Source organism: Hippoglossus hippoglossus, chromosome 11 (genome assembly GCF_009819705.1).
Source record: "Hippoglossus hippoglossus isolate fHipHip1 chromosome 11, fHipHip1.pri, whole genome shotgun sequence".
Taxonomy (NCBI): Eukaryota; Metazoa; Chordata; class Actinopteri; order Pleuronectiformes; family Pleuronectidae; genus Hippoglossus; species Hippoglossus hippoglossus.
In genome coordinates this window covers 8,892,338-8,914,297 of record NC_047161.1, presented here as the reverse complement: position 1 = coordinate 8,914,297, position 21,960 = coordinate 8,892,338, and the positions used below count along the sequence as shown (strand labels likewise).

The following is a 21,960-nucleotide window of genomic DNA, read 5'->3' as shown; positions in this document are numbered from 1 at the left end:
ACACATTAGCACCTACGCAAACTCCCAGCGTCTCTGCTGTGACTCTTTGAATTGTATCAGTACAGCTCATCACAATGGAGGAGTATGTGCGAGTGTGTGGCTTAGCATCATCTCAGCTTTACTCATCACATTGGAGGAGTACGTGTCGGTGCATTCACATGTTCCCACACCTCGATTCACCACCCAGTACATCCACCACTTTCCTCCGTAAAAAAGTGAATAGCTCCTAAAGTCAAAGAGAAGCCTATACAGTGAAGAAACGCTGGTCCCCCTGCTCGCACACACCTACGCACACGCTGTCACTCACTCCGTCTCACACACACAAACAGCAGTCCTCTAAAATTACCATCAACAAGACGTAATGATGCTATGCGCTGTATGGAAACAGCATGGTGCCATTTCTCCTTTGTTATGAATGGATAAGTGGGATCAAAGACAGGAAAACCATACAGGGGAAAATGATGGGTTCTGTTCCGAGCTACTGCTCAAAAACAGTGCGACGGTGTACAGCACTATTTGTTAAAAAAAGTGTGTCACAGTCTGTCTGTATTTTGTTTGATAAGAACTTTTCAGAGGGCAAACTTTAAAAGTGATGCAGGATTCCTGGAACCTGAGGGTAGCAAAAAAAAGATGAGTGGACCCGTGGATATGACGACTTTTGGAAAACCAGCATTGACGTGTTGCAGTATTTCCCCTCACTAATCTCTTGATGTTTTTTTGGGTGATGGAGACTTTTCTTGCCAGCCGTGTCATAATGAAACTCCTCAGAAATCAGGCAGTCTTACTGTCAAAAGTGCAGAGGAGGAGGTGGCGCAGGGGAAGTGTAGAGATGACTAAGATAACAAATAATTATCTGAAAGTAATTTTTTTTGCAAGAGCATCGTCATGACAGAAGCTCTTCCCTTTAAAAACATCCGTCACATGGTTTACCCTTAAAAACAGGATCAAGATGTGCATTGTTGTGTCAAACTATTTTTTACCACAGCACTATTTTGCTCTACCAAACCACGGGAGGCCGAGCAGCAGGCCCCTGCCCCATTAGTGGGGAAACCCTGTGCATGTTTGCGTGCCAAGCATCTCTCCTGCTGGTTTGAATAATTAACTTGGGGCCTGTTTATCCTCTGGGCTCATTCAGAGCTGCTGGACCGTTGACTCAAGCTTTTTAATTCCCCCAGGTTTTTGGCTAAAAACAGGGGGGGAAACGGCACCGGCTCTTATGGGACTGTGCTGAGACACACCACACACTTTCTCGTCTGCAGGGTGTGAAAGTTTGCGGTTTGTGGTCATTTCAGAAAGAAACTAAAGAAGGTGAAAAGACTCCCTCTGCAAGATAAGATGACGCATAGCACCTCTAATCTGTTATGACCCAAAACATGGGGATTTCTGCTAAATGTGCTCTTTGAGATCAAGGTGTAGGCAAAGACAATAATACACATATGAGAAATATGCAGAAGCAGCAGTGACATTAATGGAAAACCTGTTCTACTATCAATATTTGGTTAAAATTGCAAACAGACAGACAACCAACACTGAAGATTTAGTTGATACGCTGCCTTGCCTCATTGATTGTCAAAGCAACGCAATTCCTTTCAAGCTAGTAAAAGCAAACACATATTCAAAGTTTTCCTGACCCTCAGTCACTAAGTGGAGATGAGAGTAAAGAGCCGCAGCAAAGGGCCAGCATTTCCGAATCAATGTTTTATTGACGCCACTGGTAGCGAGCAGCGGTTTTTATTGTATTTGGCGGACGATTGATTTGAACATGTGCTCATCTATATTCATTTGGCCGCTTAAAGCATCTTAAGGAGAAAAAATGCTGCTTGTGGTCACAGCTACACTCAGACACACTTAGAGAAAAAAAAAACAGGACCATTTTTAACATGTGCAGACTCGCGTTCATATGCATTCAACCAACCAACTTCTACAAAGACGGAAACCGCACAGACAAATGGCTTCCAGTGTATTTGAACAACATCTATAAGACTTTTTTGCAAGCAAACAAATATTGTTTCAACCTCGCATATATCCACCTTGCATTTACACGATGTTTGCTTATGTTTATACACTGTTCTGCCTTTATAAACACAGCTAAACCAAATGCAGCTCTGGCAAAGTGTACAGCATACCCAAGGACGCTCAGCAGCCATTACGGGGCAATCTCCAGCTCTGGTTTCACTTCCCATTAGCCATTCAGAGCCATGACAATACCCAGGGGGGAAGACAGTGCAGCCCTGGCTTTTTACTTCTGTAAAGGCCTTTCGCAAAAGTCATTTCTCGTTATATATACACCCCACCAACTCTTCCAGGACGCACATGTTTTGCAGGATGAGGATATTCTTCGCTAAATGTCTGACTTAAATTAATTACCATACTTTATCTTCGCTCATTATAAGGAAAGAGCATGTGAAAGGAGGCATTCAACCTCCAACCTTAGTGACCCTGGGGAAAACACGGGGGCAGAGGGGTCATACGCTTTTACAGAATGAAAATAAAACCCTTGAATTAACTATATAGATTTAACACTTGCTATTTTTTTTATCTTGTATTACAGTGTCTTTGCACGTGTGATCTTCTGTCCCTGTGGCCAAGTCAGTGTTACCTTACCCCTGCCCCGAGCCTCAGCCCTTCTTTCCCCTGCTCTGGTCCCAGATTACCCATCAATCCCATTTTATTCCACAGGCTCCGACAGCCCACCAATCAAATGGCAGAATGGGGAGGAATATGATAGTGGATTGGCTCGTGGGGGGGAAAGGGGTGGAGCAGCTCAGCCATCCCCCAACAACAGCAGCGTGCTGTGAAAGTGAGCATGAGAGACGGAGAGAATTTGCTCGTCCAGTTTAGCCTCCACCAGTATTTTACTTCTTCACTCAGCGCTTGTGCCAGAGACCTCCTGTGTTTCTCTGCATCTCTCTCATGCACACTCGCTCTGACTCTAAAATAGAGCTTCCCTCGCCCTGTGTCTTCTGCCCCCTTGCTCCCTCAGCTGTCAGTCGGCATATGACTGCTGACTCTGCTTCTCACAGGGACACTGAACAGATCTCTGCTGGCGCTTCAGCCATCAAATACAGACACACACACACACACACACACACACACACACACACACACACACACACACACACAAACACTAGAAGCTGGGGGAGGTCAGGTTGGTTCCTGGCGGAAGGAAGCAAATTACACACTGCACTACACATGCCCCCCCCCCCCCCCCCCCCCCCCACACACACACACACACACGTATGCACTCGCTCACAAGCGGCTCAGCTCGAGTTGAGCGGCGTCTCTTCGCTGACCTACTTCTTTACTGTCACTCAGGGGCAAACACTGGGCAAACTCGCCTTCAACACGAACTCTGCTTTAAAGACCACTGTGTGCATTGTGTGAATGTTTAGGATCAAGAGGGGGCTCCTAACCTCAGGGCCCCCACCCCCTCCTTTAACCTGTGGCGAGGAGTCAGCAACAAAAAGAGCCCCCCTCTCTCTCTCTCGACTGGAGGTGTTAACAGCGAAACAGCCTCCAGCAGCCATCTTGTCTGCTTGTGCGAGTGAGAATGGAAGAATAAGAGTTTTAAAAAATGAGGCAGAAAGACCTCTGGAGTTGGGGCGTGTGTTACTATCATCACACGGGCACCTTTTAAACTTTCAGCTATCCTGAATGAATGTCACCATTTTTGGCATCATTTTTAAGATTGCATCTTTAATTCTATCTTCTGATCATCCTAAGACAGCGAGTCTTTTCTTTTTCACTGCAGACTGCGTTAGACCACAAACAGCCTTGACATGCTTTTTCTGTTGCCGTACTTTAGTGATTCCCTTTTAGAAACAGAAAATGTTTGTGATGGAAGGAGCCTTAGCGCTGCCAATGTCACTACATCTTCTTCTTCTTCTCCGGAATGATATCGAGCTCAAAGGGCTTCAAGTATGAACTACGTTGTCTTCACCTCTCTAAGGCCCCGTACACACCTGGTTTTTACATCCGCCCTGAAAGATCCGATCACAAATGGCCAGCGTGTACGTGTGTTCACACCTGGTATTAACATGCGTCCTGATTGTGTCTCCTGTGATCACTTGTGATCGGATCTCAGTTCCCCGCTCTACATGCAAATTAACACGTCATTTGTGTTAGTTAAGACCAGACAATGTTGTTTTGAGGAAGTCCGAGTTTACACTGTGTGTGTGCGCGCGTGCGTGAGTGCGTGCGGGCACAAGCAAGCAAAATAAACTTCAGCGGCTCAGAGGATGTCAGCTGAGTAGGAGGTCCTTCATATGTGGTCCAGACCTCCTCCGACTGTGGTCTGGCGTGATCGTATCCAAATTCGATCTGAGTGCGTTTACACCTGTATTTATAGCTGTCGACTTGTGATCGGATCACAAAAACAGATGTGAAAACCAGGTGTGTGTGTGCGCGGCCTCGGGTCCACTTCTGTTTGTTTGTAGGTTATGACTAACACCTGGAAGTTAGTTTCAGCTAGTAAATTCTTGTGTTGAAAATGGTCTCTCCACACACAACTGATATCTTCACATCCAGGCAGTCAAATTTAATTATAGAGTGCAATTTTCTGTCTGAACCCAGAGAAAACTAAGCAAGCCTGAAGTAGCCTTAAATAAATTGCCCAACCAGTGTGACCCAAAAAGCACCGATGTGTCAGGTTTCACCGCCTAAAATTAAGCCACATTTGGATGGACCTTCTGCTTCTGGAGGTTAAACATGGAGTTCCAGGTAATTTCCAGATAAAACTTGATATTTATGAAGTCTCCACCTAAATCAACATAGAGTCATGTTACTGTGCAGCTGTGGTGTGTTTTTTTTGTATTTAATGGCCCTTGCGATTTGCCACGGTCATGGATTCAAAGCTGGTTGATGGCAACTGTTTGTGCCATGACACCTGCGGCTAACACAGGTGAACATGAGCGAGGAAGAAAGGTGCTTCCCAGACTCACAAAAGGTCTCCAACCACAACACACACACCGACCCAAGACACAGGAAGCCCACAGAGGGGGGAGAGAGCATGTGCCCATTGTCAGGGGGTCTCATGAGTTCCCCCCCTGCTCTTTCAAACCCTGACAATAGCTGCAGCGATAACACCTACCGGGCTACTGAGATACAAAAGGGGAGGGTGAAGGCACACAGAAGGGACAAAGAGAAATGGAAGGAAAACGGCACCACAGCCCGTCAATGGATATTCATTCACCTCTGTGCTTTGCCGATCACTTTCCCCATAGAAACTACTCTCTCCTCTCATTAGGACGTAAACAGTCCACTCCTGAAAAAGCTGAGCTGTACTGAAATTAACCCAAAAGAGGAAGCGGTGGATGCAGATATAACTAGCATTGGTTATCAGTCAGCCATGCAGTCACTCAATCACACAGTCAGTCAGCCGCCGACGGGTCAGGTTGGGCCCGCTCAGAATAAACTCCACCGTTGAGTGACAGCTGCCTTGGCGAATCAATCCGTCTGACAGGTTATTCATACATCAACGCCCTCATTTATGGAAATCATAGGCAAACATGCCGTCGAGCACAAGATGTATTTACAAGGGTTTGACTCATTCAATTCCCCCCTCGGGATTGTTTGATTGTTCTTTCAGTGCAGGAGAAAAGATGATTTTTATGGAGGAAAGAGAATGATTAACTGCAGGAACTTGGAGAGCTCTGAAGTCTTGACATGGAATAGAGCTAAATGTGGCCGACGTTAAATTTTACTTGAAATAAACTAAATCTAACTCTCTTCGCTGCAGCAGAGTTTAGAGGAATAAATAGATTTTAAAACACTCTTATGATCTCGTAACCACAGGCACAACTAGGAACTCTGGGCCTCTTGTCAACAGCTCACTCCAGGTCTAAAACAATAAACATCTAATCCCTGTCATGTTACAGGGCTCTTGTGCAGCTCTGGGCCCCCCTGAATCGATCGAGGTTCCCCGCTCTCCACACGGCGCCCCCCGTCTGTGACACGAGTGAAAGGAGTAATCAATGGGATTTAGCTTGCGCTACAGACGCAATAACAAGACAAGCGAATAAGAGATTTAGAGCCGTGCGAGTGAGCGTTCGGACGGATGATTGACATAAATTTGGTGTCATGCTCAGGGAAAGGAAAGGTGAGTGTGCGCGGTTGTACGTTCATAGGAAGAAAAGACATATTGAGGAAAAAGGCCGGGTGGATTTGTGTGCACGCAGAAGGAAGGAGCAGACGGCACGTTTTCAAGCAGCTTCATTTCCCATGATACCACCTTGGCCACTAGTTCCACTCGAGATGATGCGTCACCAGGCTTAACTGCTCTGCTGAATCAAATAAGGGTCAACAAGTCTGACCTGAGCGGGGGGAAAAAAATACATTATCACCTCAACAACCTCTTGTATTTTCCACTCATGACACCACAATGACAGTTGCATTCAAACCTTAAAAGCAAATGCTTGATGTAGGCCGAAAGTTAACACTGAGATAAAACATTAAATATAGGCCATGTCACTCGATATCACAACCATCATTTTTCAGCCAGGGTAATCAAATTCACGAGCATGACCTCTGGGGGAATATTAAACGAGAACATAACATGTGTCGTCTCGCAAATGTTTTGCGGGGGGGGGGGGGGGCGAGCCAGCAGCAGTCACAGTAGCTGCGGTGAATTTGCTCCCCATAAAAATGAGCAGTGGGTAGATTTCGCCGTGTAGTTTGCCAGAACTACAGGAGGGAGACTAAATGATTATGTTTCAGCAACACTGCCCCGGTGCTCAGAAAACAACAATCAGGGTCTAGGTGGCACATTGCAGCCAAGTGAAATTGGGATTTTTTTCGTAAATAGAAATTGGTTAAAGTAAATTGCTGCTCACTGAAATTAGCAAGTAGCCGGCTGTTAAAAGTATACACCCTCTTTATGGGATTGACAGCAGGATGACTCAGGAGAAAGAAACTCGTTCTATGTCCAAGCAGTTATGACAGACTGATCCTGTGCAGAACACGACCTGCCAATCAAACCGAAGCTCGGGCCGCTTCGACGAGTCAAACTCTAAACTCAGAACGACAACGCTTCCTCTCGCTGTTGCACCACCAACTTGCGTTGTGGCCTGGAAAGGGTTAACCAGCAGCAGGCTGAGCCTAATGCATTTTGTCAGAGAGATAAGATTACAAGTTAGTGTGGTGGTTAACAGAAGCCACCGCAGCCCTGCACTGACAGTTGACAGGAAAAGCAGGAGCGGGGCCTTAAAGCACGGTCACACAAAATACCCACTTTTAGAACATTCGGTGACGAGTTTAACCTGCCTCTGTGGTCAATGTGAAAGAGCCTTGGCGACACAACCATCGCTGACGTGGGAGAACATGAGCTGGAACTTGAACGGCTAAATAACATTTAAGTCATCGTTTCCCAATCCATCCCTTTTACATGTACACATAGATACACCATTGTTTTTGTGAGGGCAGGGACCCAAATGCAGAGGGAGAAGTTAGTTTTGCTAAATATGCACAGTCATGTTGACAGGGCGTAAAACATTGAGTCTAGATTTAAAACCAGATTACAATTGTCCAAAGAGAAACTAAATCACTGATGGAAGCCATGAAAAATAGACTGCTGTACAATATGGATAACTTTTTTGAATAGAATTTAAAATAGGCAACAAAAATATCACAAAACAACATCAGCAACAGTGTACAAGTGTTAGTCAGGATCCCAGACATTGTTGAAATTTACCATGCAAAAGACTCAAACTGCCAACTCAACATCTAACACACCTATAAACACTGTGCTTCCCACATGGAGTCCATTTACAAAGCAGCACAACTGTTCATTTACAACTCACCTAGACCTCATAGTGCTACATCCAAAGCCTATTTTCTCTGTATTCTGTTGTGTCCAACATCTTAAGCCTTTTAAAGCTGTGTGTGTGCATGTGTGTGTGTGTGTGTGCGTGTCGGTGTGTGTGTCTGCAGATTACAGTGTAGCCAGAGAACATTATGAAACAAAGCCAAGGCTTAGGCGAGGGACTTCCTCTGTTAAGGGACTTGTATTGCAGGAGTCCATTCCCTGGCACAGCCACCGGCACAAAAACAGACAAGAGGCAATTAAGAAATGATTTTCACCTCGCAGCTTGGGACAAAACCCTCGTACCTCCACCCCACCTCACTCCACTATACTGCACACAAAGGCAAAGTCTCTGGTGCCTGAGGGGCCCGAAAAAAGAAGGCAGGGGTCGAGACTGATGGGATACAGGGTACAGAGAGATGGCAAGAAGAGAGCTGGATGCATGAATGCAGGGAGACAAGTTTTATTGCAAAAGCGAAGAAACATGCAGTGTATGGAGAAGTGGATTGGAAAGCAAAAGAGTATGAGAAAGCTGTGAGTAATGGCCTGAGTTCAGCGGGGATGAAGAAGGAGGGTGATGCATGAGGGGCAATTAGATGGTGTCCGTGTATAGCTAGCAACCTAAAGATGAGAGAGACGTGCTCACATGCCGATAGCAGCTTCCATCACTGGTAATTGACCTGAAAGGGCAGCAGGATTGGAAGTGAAATTAATTAATTTAGGTCCAAGCTCAGAGAAGAGAGAAAAAATGTCAACCTTGGAACAACTCAAGCTGGAGCTGCAGGGCTCAGCGAGGTGGAGATTCATCTTTACTTCTGAGATATTTTGATGACAAGTAGAAGTAGTGGGTTTGTTAATGAGTCACTTGGCTTACTGGTAGCCATCTACGAATTACATAACATCATTACTGGAATGTGCATATTCTCTATGAGTGAGCCTTTCAAATAAATACATTATGATGTTGGAGGTAAACAAACAGAAAAAGACATCACACTGGTCTCATTCATTCTAATTTATCAATGGTTAATCAGGCACTATAATAAACCTTGAGAGTCAAAGCTCTGGTTCATTATCAGACCTGCAGCCCACCCTGGTTGTGGCCAGTGCTTAAGGTTTACTGCTTGCACCTGTTCCTGCAAAGGCCTGCCATTTTATTCATGACCACATTTTTCCAGTGTGTACAAATATGCCAGTTCTGATACGTTCACCCTCGAAGTCTCAGCATCGTAACTGAGAGAAGTTAGTCTGTGTTTGATGATGTGCACGGCTGGTTGTTGAGAACTGCAGCTTTTTGGGCATGTGTTTTAACCAAATGCAGCGACTTTTTTGACAAGGTTTCAATTAGTTTGGAGCCGACTCAGAAAACTTTAAAAAAAGGTTAGACCAAGCAGTCTCCATTCCAGTCCAAAGTTGTGGAAACCAGTCGACAATCCATTACCAGAATGAATCATTAAACTACTCGGTTCCAATTCTTATTTGTTAATGCATTAGTGGATGACATGTAATGAATTCATGCATCACATCTCCTTTTCGGGAACAAGACAAGAATTAAAACCAGGATTAAAATCAACTGTCCTCTCTGACTGAATGTTAAGAGTAATACAAAATTCCACAACTTGACATCAGAGTAGTGAAGGTGTTTGTCCAAAGAGGTCACAAAAAAAATTGCTTTCCAGTATTTTAAGGAAATTTGCTGAACAGAGGTCACAGCAGCAAGGTTATACAAGAAGACCTGGTGGCTAAATGTGGAACAATATTATAAAATACACACAGCCCATATTCACAAATCACAATTTGTCTCATTGGGCTAATTTTCTATTCTCTGAAGAGAATCTAGAAATGAATCATTCGATTCTAATCAGTTTTAGTAAAAAGATCAAGTCTTGAATCTGTACATTTCTACTTCAAATTTTGAAAGAAATTAAACAAACATAGGATGCTAATGATAGAACATGAAAATGTCCTTTTCTGCTTTCTCTCCGTTTTCATTTCCAGTGCCTCACACCTGATTTCTCAGACTCGCGTGATTGGAAAACAGATCTAGTCACTTCCCCAGAAAGCAGCCGGGAGCCAGATGCTCCAACAACAATAAAACTTTAATCTTCATCTGCCGCTCTCGCACACCCTCATGAGCTGAAACAAAAAGGAAGAGCTGTTCCACTCGCTCAGAAACCTTGTCAGCAGCATGTTGTCAGTTTCTATAGAAAGCCCCACAATCACACTCACTCACATCCCACATACACAACATCGCCATAGAGGAGAGCGCAAAGTGGCTGGAGGATGGGGAAGAGGGGGGTGATGGTACTTTCTTGTCACCATGGTAACTTCCTGCTTGTGGGCTTTCAAATTGTAGTACGCTTTACAGTAAGTTTGTTTCGATTTTTTGTGCTACACAGTGCTACACAACACATGCATTACTCATTTCCAATGTATGAAAGTGAGCGTGAATGTACGACAGTCAGGCTCTGAGTCAACCAGTGGTTACCTCATTTCCTGTCCAAACTCCCCAAAACAGCAAAGGGCTGAGTGAGCTTTGCATGTGCTGCATTGTATATTGTTATAACCACCGATCAGCAGGCAGGCCTCACCTATACTGCCGTCACTGTGGATATTCCAGTTGGGATGGTGCCTAATTTCATTATTTCTATCTTCTTGAATCACAGGTTGTGATTTCCAGGGCTGGCCCCCTCTTCCCCCCACCGTGGGCCTTGTGATGTTTGATCCAGGGCCAGGGGAGGCCGGCCAGACATTCAGCCCAGACTATGGCGCCCTTCCCTCAGTGTACCATGCACTCTAGCCCCCTGCTGTGAGGCCTGGAGGAAATCATGCAGCCAGGAGAATAGAAAGCCCTCATCCATTGAGCAGAGGTTAAAAACGGGGGGAACAATACCTTTGACTCACTCTGCGGAAAAAACTTAAAAGCACCTACTGCTCATAAAAAAAGAAAAATCAATAGGCAAAAAAGAATAGAAAAATCAATGCTACTGAACTGACTTGTCAGCTCATACTGTTTTTAATACTGCTTTTCATTTATATGAATAGATTAGGAACAAAGGGGAAGGATACCACCAAAGTGCACCACATAAGATGAAAAAGAAGATCACAGCATGGATAAACCGTGTTTGATAATGGCAAGAAAATAGGCATTTAACACTGTTATTGTAATGTGTGCAATGAAGCATCAAAAAGGAAAGTAGTTTCCCGTGTGGAAAATGACCACAGAGGGCTAAATTATGCATTTGCATGTATGTTAGTATGTTGTGGTGTGTGTCTGTGTGTGTGTGTGTGTGTGTGTGTGTGTGTGTGTGTGTCTTGCAGGGTGTTGGCGGAGGGGGTTAATTCACACAGCTGTGCAGGATCAAACTGGAGAGGGATTCTAAAGTTTCCTTTGGCGGACCAAATCAAAACAAAACGGATGAAAGAACACGAGATGCCCACTGAGTGCGACGAGACAGAGAGGAGGGAGCTGCAAAACTAGCAATCATGTCGCTCAGCATTCTGATCTTTCAGGCAAACAATTATCGCACAAAATCGCCCGTTGGGAAAAACTAAAGCAAAGACAAGGGAACAGGTGCTGCCGATCACGCACGACCTCCACCTCTGCAACCGAGTCAATTCTGCAGCTCGACGAGGAGAAAATAGCCCCACTTCTCCCGTCCTCTCTCCAGCGCTATCCCACAGCACCGCTCCCAACGCCTCTTGCCTCACTTTGTAGCTGCGCTGAGTAATAGATTGAAAGAGCTGAGCGGGAGGAGGTGAGAGAGCTAGAGTGCAACGGAGGGGAAAAAATGCACATGGTATTCTATTACAACACAAGATTGGGGTGGGGGGGGTCGAAGCATTTCTCACGGCAGAGGGAGGATGAGGGTGTGGGATGGACGCAAACAGAATTGCGTATATATTGACCTACAAATCAAATAAACCCTTTATTCTGCCTCTTAGTTCACAACCACCAACCGCCACCTCCTGTTTTCTCACATATAAGCTGACATGTGAACCAGCGCATCCGACAACTCAGCAGCAGCAGTGCAGACCCATCCCCCCCCTCCCCTCGTACCATGTTTCAGCATTAAAACGTGCTCCTGCCCAGTCCTGTAAATACAGTCTGGACTGCATAATCAGCATGAGTGGGGGCCGATGCAGTTAACACCTTCTCTGTATTCAGTCAGATTTACAACGGTCATTCCTCCTTGAATCAACAAATTTTGCATATAACCTATTTACACCATGACACCTTCGCCACAGTTCTACTTTTTCGGGGGCTGAAAAGTAGAACTGCAGCAGCAACTGTGGTCACTCCAACCGCTGGCTCATTACTCTGTTGGTGGGATGGGAAGGGAGGGGGGTGCCACCCCAAATTAAGGTCTCACTAAGAGGCCAAATGCTCTGTGAAAAAAAAAAAAAAACAGGGTTGCATTCGAGAGCTCTTTAACAGAAGGGAGGTCACTGTTCCACAACTGGCCAATGTGTGTTGGAGAGCAATAAATCACGGCTGTCCAAAAAAATAAAAGAGGGATAATGAGTTAAATATTTAAAAACAAGTTGTCAGTTATCACGGGAAAATACCCTCATGGGATATTGAACGAGGCAGCCAAGAGGACCTGAGGAGTGGCCAGTGGCTTGTTGGCAGGGAGAAACACTGCATCATAACAAGAACAGTTATGAATGTACACTGACTGGTAGAACAAAAATAATTCAGCATTTTGCCGGAGAAGACAAATGGCAGAAAGATTTACTAATCTCAGCGGCACAGTCCAGATGTTTCAGGATGTTGCCTGCAAAGCCCTGTCGGCATACGTTTGACGGTGAAACTGTGGTATTCCGGGCAGAAAGAGAGGGAGTAATGGAGGATCAATACCGACTGAGCCTCCGCGCTGTTGCTTCATCCCCCGAGGCTTAATTCACTGGATGTGTACAGACGACGGTGTCACAATAGGGGATCAGATGGGATTGACCACAGGATGAAAATGTAAGGAGTGTTTATTAAACTGATGTAGCCGAGATGAAGCGTGGGGGAAAGCCGAGCGCAGATCGGTCGAGAGGTTGTCTCAAACATGTACATAATGGTCATTAAAAGCTAATGCCAGTCTAAGCTACAATAGCTTGGTGATTCTAAAAAAAAAATAGGAGTGAAAAAAAAAAAAAAAAACTTAATGTCTCCTATTCCAGCTTTAGAGAGCTTAGAGGAAAGCCAGGGGCTAAGCTGAAATTTGATTTGAGCTACAAACAACAGTACCTGAACGTTTGTCTGATTATTTTGTGTATATTTTGAGAACAAAAAGAGATATTTCAAAACGCCTGGAGAAAGATACAGTAAATAATAAAAGAGACTGTTAATTGTCTTGTACTTCTAAACGTCCTTCATTGGCCCCTATAAAGCCTGCAAGGCCGAACCAAAGACAAAGCTAAAGTGTTGATTCAGCTTCATAGGGATCCTGAACGGATAAGCTGTGGCAACCACACACACACACACACACACACACATACATACACACACACACACACAGCCTCTCAGGGCCTGACCAGCTGTCTTGCTCCCCCATCTCCATCCAAACCCACAGGAGCAGGAGGATATAAATCACTCGGCAGAATTAAGACGAGCGCAGAGGGAGCGCATGTGGTGTACGTGAGACACACACACACACACACACACACACACGCGCGCGCCTGCGTTGGCCGCCCACTTTCACACTGGGTCCAACCATGCCTTGTGTCCAACATTTGGAGCATATGCTGTAACACACCTACACAGGCCTACTCACAAACTGCTCGTGACGGTAACACACGTCGTGTCCAACAAAGACAGTCACGCCCCCGTTTTATGTCAGCGTTCCTCTGAACCTACGCTGCTGACAGCTCACGAGGTTGGACTTGAAACCGGTTTATCTCACCTGCTGCCGGCATGTGTACACCTAGAGACCTTTGCCTCTGTGTGCGAGCGTGCGCTGGTGCCAGCAAAATGCCGGAGATGGTTTCTCAGTGCCAACAGCTGATAAAAGAAAAGGTCATATTGCATAACAGGGAATTTGTGGCATGTATGTGACATAATTCTGGAGGAAACAGGCGTTGGAGAAGAACAGCGAGGCAGAGACGGTAAAGGGTAAACATGGAGAGAGTCTGTATTCATGTCATAAGGGGGAAAAAAAGAAGCTACGCGCTGATGCATTTGGCCGCTGAACATCCATCGGCGTTCCAAATTGCAACAGGCAGCTCTCAGAGCGCTTGTAATGATGCAGTAAACTTTCTGTTGGCAAAGCAGACATTATTTAAAGGGGGGGGGAGTTTTCCCATCTCGTCCTTTGAGCACTTAATAAATACATAAATAAGACTGAATTAAAAAGAGGCTGGGCTCGCAGAGGCAGTGCTTGTCAAGTGGGCAGGCCCAGCGTAGAGGAGAGACGAGGCCGGAGGGACGTGAGGTTGTGCCTGCAGCGTGGGAAGGACGGCTTCCTCCAAGCTTTAACCCAACAGTAAGGTCAGGACATGAACTGAGGCCTGGCAATCATTAATTACTCAGGCAAATTTCAGTACTGTGAGATCTATGGCAGCGGAACACGTCTGCTTATGTGTCGAGTTGCTTCGTCCACACAGTGAAGTATAGTAGGTTTTCTCTGCAGAGTATGTGTGACACAGAAACGGCTCCATTGTGTTTCAACTGCTGGCAGTCTTCATGAGGACTTTTTATGTTCTTGGCAGTTTCTCACTGATACAGTTTGGCAACATTATCAAAGTAGCCCTGCTTTGATTTTTTCCCCCCCACGGACTGAAATCTAAAATAAAAACAATGAAGCTGGCTGATGTTACTTTGAAATTAAAACCTGTTGTCCCGCTACATCCTGCTTGTCTCAAAACCTGAAATACACTCATCACCTTAAACTTTGCACGAGGATTCCTTCATGGAAAAACTGTCCTGTAAAAAGCGACACTGAGAAATTGAACGAGCACTTTATCTTTTACCATGGTGACTTTCACTGGTGCCACGTGGAATATAACCGTAATGGACGTAGTCAAATAAACAGGCAGTAAAACATCGCTTTTGCCACAGTACACTTTGGTTTGCCCTGGTAGCCATAGTGACGGGGAGGTTGAAAAGTGAACCCTGCCATGTTGCACACGTGAGGAGAGGGGAGCTTATGAAAGAAGAATTTGCATTGAAACATAAGGTTAAATGAAGCGCATTGACGCCCAGGCACGGTGGAAAAACAACCCTGTGACCCTCTCTTCATGGTCCTACATGAGGCCCACATTTCATTTGGACAGCCCAAGAACGAGAGAGCGAGACAGAGAGACGGGGAGAGAGAGGGAGATAAAGAGAGGGAAAAGGAGGAGTGGAGGGGGAGAGTCTGTGCCTTTGCACTCCCCGTTCTGCCCCCACTCTCTGTTTTTGTTTCCTCTTTTTGTGCATGCTCAACGCACACACTCGCAGTGCAATGGATTTTCAACTTGGCCCTCATCAGTTGTGCGCCTGATGAAACAAACACTGACAGCCTCTTTACATTTGTAAAGGCCCCTGCAGCAGCTGTGCTTGTCCCACACACACCATGCATGCACACAAACACACACTCGCACACAACCTTTGAATCAGAGGCCTAGCCCCAGCTGGGGCCTACAGGAAGAGCAGACTCGGCACAAAATGGCCCTGGCTGCACTCTGCCGTGCTCTTCTGCTATTCTCGCTTACATGCATTCACAAACACATGCATGCATGCACGTGCACACACACACACAAACACAAACACACACACACACAGTGTGTCATGTTTCATTAGGCCGAACAACACTGCCGCACATTAGCTCTTGGTACCTCAGTCATTACACAGCATCTTCCCCTAAAACACTATCAAACAAATATTGTTTTATTATTATTATTTCAAAAAAGGAGCTCCGAGTTTTTTAGTTGACGTTAGTGACGAAGCATCTTTGGAGAAAAAAATCTGACGGAGCAATCTGGCTTTACTTTTTGGTTCTGTTCACAATGAATCAATCCTAGTGGAAAATGACAATTGCCTCGCCTTGTTTGCTTTTATTAAGGACCCCCCTCCCCTTTTCTTCTGTGTAATTTTATGACTGATGGATTTTAATATCATTCGCAGAAAGTAGGTGTTTGTTGGGCATGAGGTGGGGGTGGGGAGGGGGTAACAACTCACACCCATGTTTCAGGGGAAATGGTTAAGCCAAGCATGTATAATTGTCTTACGCTAATTAAAGGGGGATAGGAGAGGGGGAGGGGGGTATCAGTAGGGGCCAAGAGTCCTGTCTCAAAGCCTGGAGGGGGGGGCTTGGGGATCTGGACTCCTCCAGGTTGGTTGCAGAAATGCACGTTTGTGAGCCTTATTGGTCCAGGACAGACGTAATGCGTCAGCTGCAGAGGCCGAAAACACGACAGATGTGACACACATGCGTGCACAGACACACACAGACGACAGAAACGTGCATCCTGCAGTAGGGCACACAGACACATCATTTCCCTAACCCTGATTCTCTGGCTCCAGTTCTAATTATACCACCAAGTTATGAATAGAACAAATAAAGAAAAAAGACCCATCCAGTTTTAGGGAGTGTGACACTGTTGTCCGTCGTAGTCTGGCTCAATTTAAAGTGGGGACTTTTGTCTCAGTTAGTCATTATTTCTATGGCACATCCTGTTTCCTCAATTCAGAGGAAGACTTAAAAACAACTTGACAGGATCTACATTTTTGCAAATTTCCACCCACTTTTTCAATGCATGGAAATTATACTTGGTTAAACTGAAACCTCTTGGTCATGACCTGAAAAACATAGCTGTCATGGATGAACATTAAACAAATTAAATGCCAACTATGACTTAGGAACACTATGGGATGTTTATGTCTGCAGCAGACTGCATCCAGTAACACTTAATACACTGGAGAGATGCAGCGTGCCATGTTAGATCAGTGTCTTTGTTGGAGTGACTTACATTTGTGTCACTCTCCAACAAATAAATGTGGAAGCTCATAAATTTATTTATACACAGAGCGTATTCAGAAGCATGAGAGATGCGTTTAAATTGCTTCCCTTTAGTGGAGCATTTTTCTGTTATAAGATAATAGCATAACAGGAAGTAGGTCAGCAAACCTATACAAAAGCAGTCAATTGAAATCTCAATGAAGTGCTCTTCTGGTGTTGTCAGATCTACACGTTTATATATTTACCTGGTAAAATATTATAGGCTGAAACCATGTGGAAACTTCAAATACTGAAAAATGTTCTTGACCTTTGCCATCAGAAATACTGCTTTAATTGCCTTTGCCTGAAATTTATTCATTTTACAAGAGAAACAGAAAAAAAACCAGCAAGTTCAGATTAAACACATTAAGTTCTTTATATAAATTCTAATTGTTTGCTTGCTCATGCAAACCTGTTGCTCCATTTGTCTTTGTGTGTCGTTTCATTTTAGCAAAAACAAAAAGATATATATTGTTCAGCTTTGGGTCGATTCAGTTTAAAGCGTCTGCAGGGAGAAGCAGACTTTTTGAAAGAAGCTCCACATGTTGTTTAGGTAAGTGTCGGTGGAGGGGGGGAGAGAGAGAGAGGGGGTGGGGGGGGGGGGGTAAAGAAACGCCTCGTGCAATTAAAAACACAACAATGTGTCCACGAGGGCGCGTGAGGGCAACAATTTTAGAAGAACATCAAAGGAGTGCAACAAACTTTAAAGCCCCGACACGGAGCCCACTCCCCTCGTGACCAAAAAAAAGAAAAGGGATACATGGCAACTTAGTGGAAGCAAAATGCTGATTTGTCTTTAAATCCTGGAGGAGGATGCATGTGTTCACCAGACCAAAACCTGAACCGAGACTACGATTCAAACCCAGATGAGGCCGGGACTACTTTATCTCACAAACCCCCCCTTTTCCTCACGAATGTGTTTGCGGAGAGAAAATGGTCGCTTCTTCTTCTTCTTCTGGGTTATCGCTTCATACATGAGCCCCTGCAATGCGACTGCACACTGATCGTTCACAAACCGTGTGGCTCCGTCTCATGCAGCCATGTGAATTCAGTGGGGACGAGACCCAAACGCGTGAGAGCTAATCCCCCCCCCCAAAAAAGATGGTGTTACCCCCTCGGAGGGCTGCTGCACTAGAGGTCACCTGCAGAAAGAAATCTCAGGGACCCTCGTGGGGCAAAAAAGGTGCAAAGACAACCGCACAACCGCCGAACCCCCCCCCCCCCCCCCCAAGTGGTGGAAACTGGACGGATGTGCTGAATCGCCTGACCCCCTTCGCCCCGGCTCTGCCTGGAGGAGCCGGGAAACATGTCGGTGCACCGGGGGAAAGAACACGCAGCGCTCCCGTGAACTCAAGGTGTGAGCTATTATGTGGGGGTGTATTTTTTTTTTTTTGTTATGTCCGTAACACAAAAAGGAAAACATTGAGAATGGGACGAGATGAAAGCCGACATCGCCGCTGAGCCATGGCCGACACGGGCTCGTCTTCGCGGCCGTGAATAGGGAAGGGACCGGCGGGGGAGCGAACAAAAGCCCCTTTTCCTGTTAACACTTTGCCAAGTCCTTTCATTTCGAACCCCCTTGCGTGGCTTTAGCACGCAGCCAAGACACACGATGGGCCACACACACACCCCCCACCACGACATCACATCTTGTAGAAACGGGTCAAAATAGCCTCATCAACCCCCCCCCCCTAATGTTCAAATAGCCTAAAACATGTCTGGTGTCGAAGAAACGCTGCAACACGGACACTGGATAAACACTCCTGTCCCTTTAAATCAAAAGGCATGTAAGTGCAAACACGTTGAACTTGTCTTTTTAAAAAGAAAATGGTATTCGACCCACATCGAGCACAGGCGATGGTGGTGCTGGTCACCTTCACAGCCCCCCCGATCAAAGTTTACGCGTTCTCGCCGAGGCGAGCTAAAAAGCCAAAGTTGAACCGAGCGAGCGCATTTGCACGGATATAGGTGTTGGGTACTTACGTATTTCTTTTGAATGATATTCCTCTTGGGTCTTTCCTTGCTCATCATGCAATCCCCAGGAGTTTAAAATAAACAGAGAATGGCCACATGAATGTCTTTTCCTTTTCTCTCCCGGAGCACCACCAGCCACAAGCGACGATTTAAATCCCCGGCTCTGTAGGAAAAAAAAGATCGCTGGCTTCTCGCAATCCTTCCCTCGGCGTCTCTCTCTCCTTCGACTATATTCCCACACAAAAAAAATAAAGATAACGATTCAAGGGTCGACGACGGCGAGCAGAGACCCAAACTCACTCGGGGGTAACATAGTCAAAAACAGGACGCACAACAATAAGTTCCATGCGCCGGGGCAGCAGCGGCTCGGTCGGCGGCTTCTTCTTCTTCTTCTTCCCCTCGTCGCTGCGCACTCGCTCCCGGCTCTTTTCAAATGCATGTATGTGCGCGACGTGATGTCAACAAGTTACATCTTGCGACGAGAAACGAATAAATAAAAATTAAAAAATAAAAAGCTCGCGTCCTTTGCCTTCCTTCCTTTCTTTCTCTCTGGGTTTTTTTTTTTTTTCTGAGGCTGGAGCCTGCGGTCGACGGGAGTGAGCTCTCCAGCGGCACTGCTCTACTGACGGAGAGCAGCTCCTTTCTTCCCCAGCCTCGGCCCCCGTCAGCCTATCACATCCTGCACCACTCAGCGGCAACTTCAAAATCCGTCTGACACTGAACACCACGTAATCTGCCCTCACCGGGTCCCTTCGTGCATTTGTACTGGATTTATGGTATCTGGGGTAGACTGTGTACAGTGATCTCACGTGAAAAGGTGAGATTGCATCCCTATAACGTCAGTTTTTAAGGTTAAAGGGATAGTTCACTTAAAAATGAAAATTCCACTCATTGTCTACTCACCACTATGCCAATGGAGGGGTGGGTGAAGTGTTTGAGTCCACAAAACACTTTTGGAGATTCAGGGGTAAACAGCGTTGCAGCCAAATCCAATACAATTGAAATAAATGGCGACCAATTCTTTAAATGTAAAAAAAACGACAGAAAATAACAGAAAATGGCCCCACACTGCTCCTGTGGTGTCTTCCAAGTGTCCCAAAAGCCCCGACATTAACATTTGACTTGGCACGGCGTCATTTACACCATGTTTTTAGTCTAAATGTCCTCTGATCGGTCCCCCAGTTACTCTACACTTTAATGTGGCCATGATTCATTTCATTCTTTAAATCCATTTTTTTCATTGTGTCCCTATATCTGTGGAGATAATGTAAGTTCTTAATATATTTTCCAGGTATCCTTATTTAAAATACAGGACAAGATGGTGAATGTCCCTTGTATGCTTGAAGTTCCCCTGCACAATTTAAGTTCGGTGTTCAGTGGCCCCCAGCCGATGTTAGGGACATAAATTCAGTTGTGTCATCAAGTGTTTTGGCCTTGTAATGAACACAGGCCGAATTTGAGGCTAAAGGTAAATCTGCTACTGGCTTGTATGGCAGTACTGTGAAAGCCATGTGGTAAACACTGTCCCCTTTTAGAACATAGGACAAGATGGAGAATATCCCTTGTTTGTTCTACTGTGCTAATTAATGCCTATACCACCAGTTGATGTGAGTGGATGCTAGTGACCACCAGCGGATGTTAGGGACATATCTCTGCACCCTAAGAGCAAATACCTCCACCAAGGCCCTTATGAAACCAGATTTAATTGCACTAGATTCTGATCATAAATACCCCTCCCCAAAAGGTCCAGTTTTTTCGTCAAGCTCCTATAAGTATTCTATTAGTGAAAAACCTAAAGAATATTCAGAAGAAACTATAGGGGTACAAAAGGTATACAAAAAGTGGAGGTTCACAATTTCTTATGTAAATGTCCGATCCCAACCCCCGCACCTCCCCCACAAACCCTAACCATGCGGTTACACATTAGAGCAGAGACTTGCATTTTGAGAAGGGCTGTGCTTTCAGGGATCTTTTCACTGCAGAACACTTAATTTAGTTACATATAGTTTTGCCTGAATTCCATAATTATTATTCTTGATTCTTAATTTAGAGTAATTCTTACACATGTGTTTCCTGTTTCAGATGAATCTCTTTCCTATGGAGCCTGACAGGAGAACACCCAGTGGTATCTACTCCCCAATCTGTTTTAAAGTCAGGGAGAACGTTGTTAGCCTTATTTGCTTTTACTCAAGTGCAATTATATATTCACAATTTTTAGAATATCTTAGCTCACACTGACATCTTTGAGACAACATGTGTATGTTCGCTGGTGCCTATTTGTTTAGTTTATACTCAAATTACTGGTAATGTCATAACTGACCCAGTTTGCTGGTAATACTGAGCAGGATGGCTCTATGAATCCTGGAGGTAAGTTAACACTATGCATGTGTGGTCCAGGTATTACTCAAGTTACATTATCATCATCCTGCCGGGGACAAAAAGAAAGTCCCCACAACATAAATAATTAAATACTAAGGTGAAGATTTGTTTTAAAGTTAGAGTAAGGTTAGATTTAGGTTTACATTTAGGTTAGGCATAGGCAAGTAGTATGTTTAAGGGTAGAGTATATCTCCAGGAAATGAAGTCAGTGTCCTCTGAAGTCATTGAGACATGACTGTGTGTGTGTGTGTGTGTGTGTGTGTGTGTGTGTGTGTGTGTGTGTGTGTGTGTGTGTGTGTGTGTGTGTGTGTGGTGAGAAAGTTGGTGTGAAAACTGTATTTAAGTTTCCAATCTATCCATAAGCACCAGACCGTCTGTCTGTCAATCCACCATGGTGATACACCATAAATTAAATGTACTGACATGATTCAAAGAGAATCAATCCTACAGAGTTTCAGTGAGCCCCTGACTTTTCCTCTAGAACATCATGAGCTTGATTTTTTCTTTTATCACATTCTCATGTGAGTCTGCTTCTTTATTAGTCTGAGGATGTTTAGCCCCCTCAAGCTTCCCTGCAGCTCCTGCTGGCTGAGAGGCTGAGGCCCGGACACTCACATCCACAGGCAGTTCTCCAACATCACAACTTCTTCACCCACATGTCTTTGCTCTGAGGAAACCAGCTCATGGGTATGAGTGAGAAACGTTAAGAGCAGCTTCAGCATCACCCTGAACCCCTCGAAGCTACATTCCTACAATCAATCACCAGCATCCGCACAATCATGCTGATTTCATTATCATTCCTGTAACGAGGAAGAGCCATCGATCGCTCCCCTGTGTTTGATG

General features: G+C 45.2%; 1 protein-coding gene across 3 annotated transcripts in view; it reads right to left on the bottom strand.

Moving 5' to 3' along the window:
* The window catches only part of jarid2b (jumonji, AT rich interactive domain 2b), a 105,567-nt gene extending 86,133 nt beyond the window's left edge, over positions 1–19,434 (bottom strand). For 2 of the 3 annotated variants that reach the window (XM_034600235.1, XM_034600237.1), the window contains exon 1: positions 18,748–19,389. In XM_034600235.1, coding sequence (XP_034456126.1) covers positions 18,748–18,795 — 48 coding nt within the window. In that variant the 5' untranslated portion in view covers positions 18,796–19,389. Of the gene's footprint in view, positions 1–18,747 lie in introns of all 3 variants that reach the window. The other variant, XM_034600234.1, reaches the window with a different exon arrangement.
* Between the last annotated feature and the right edge of the window lie 2,526 nt (positions 19,435–21,960).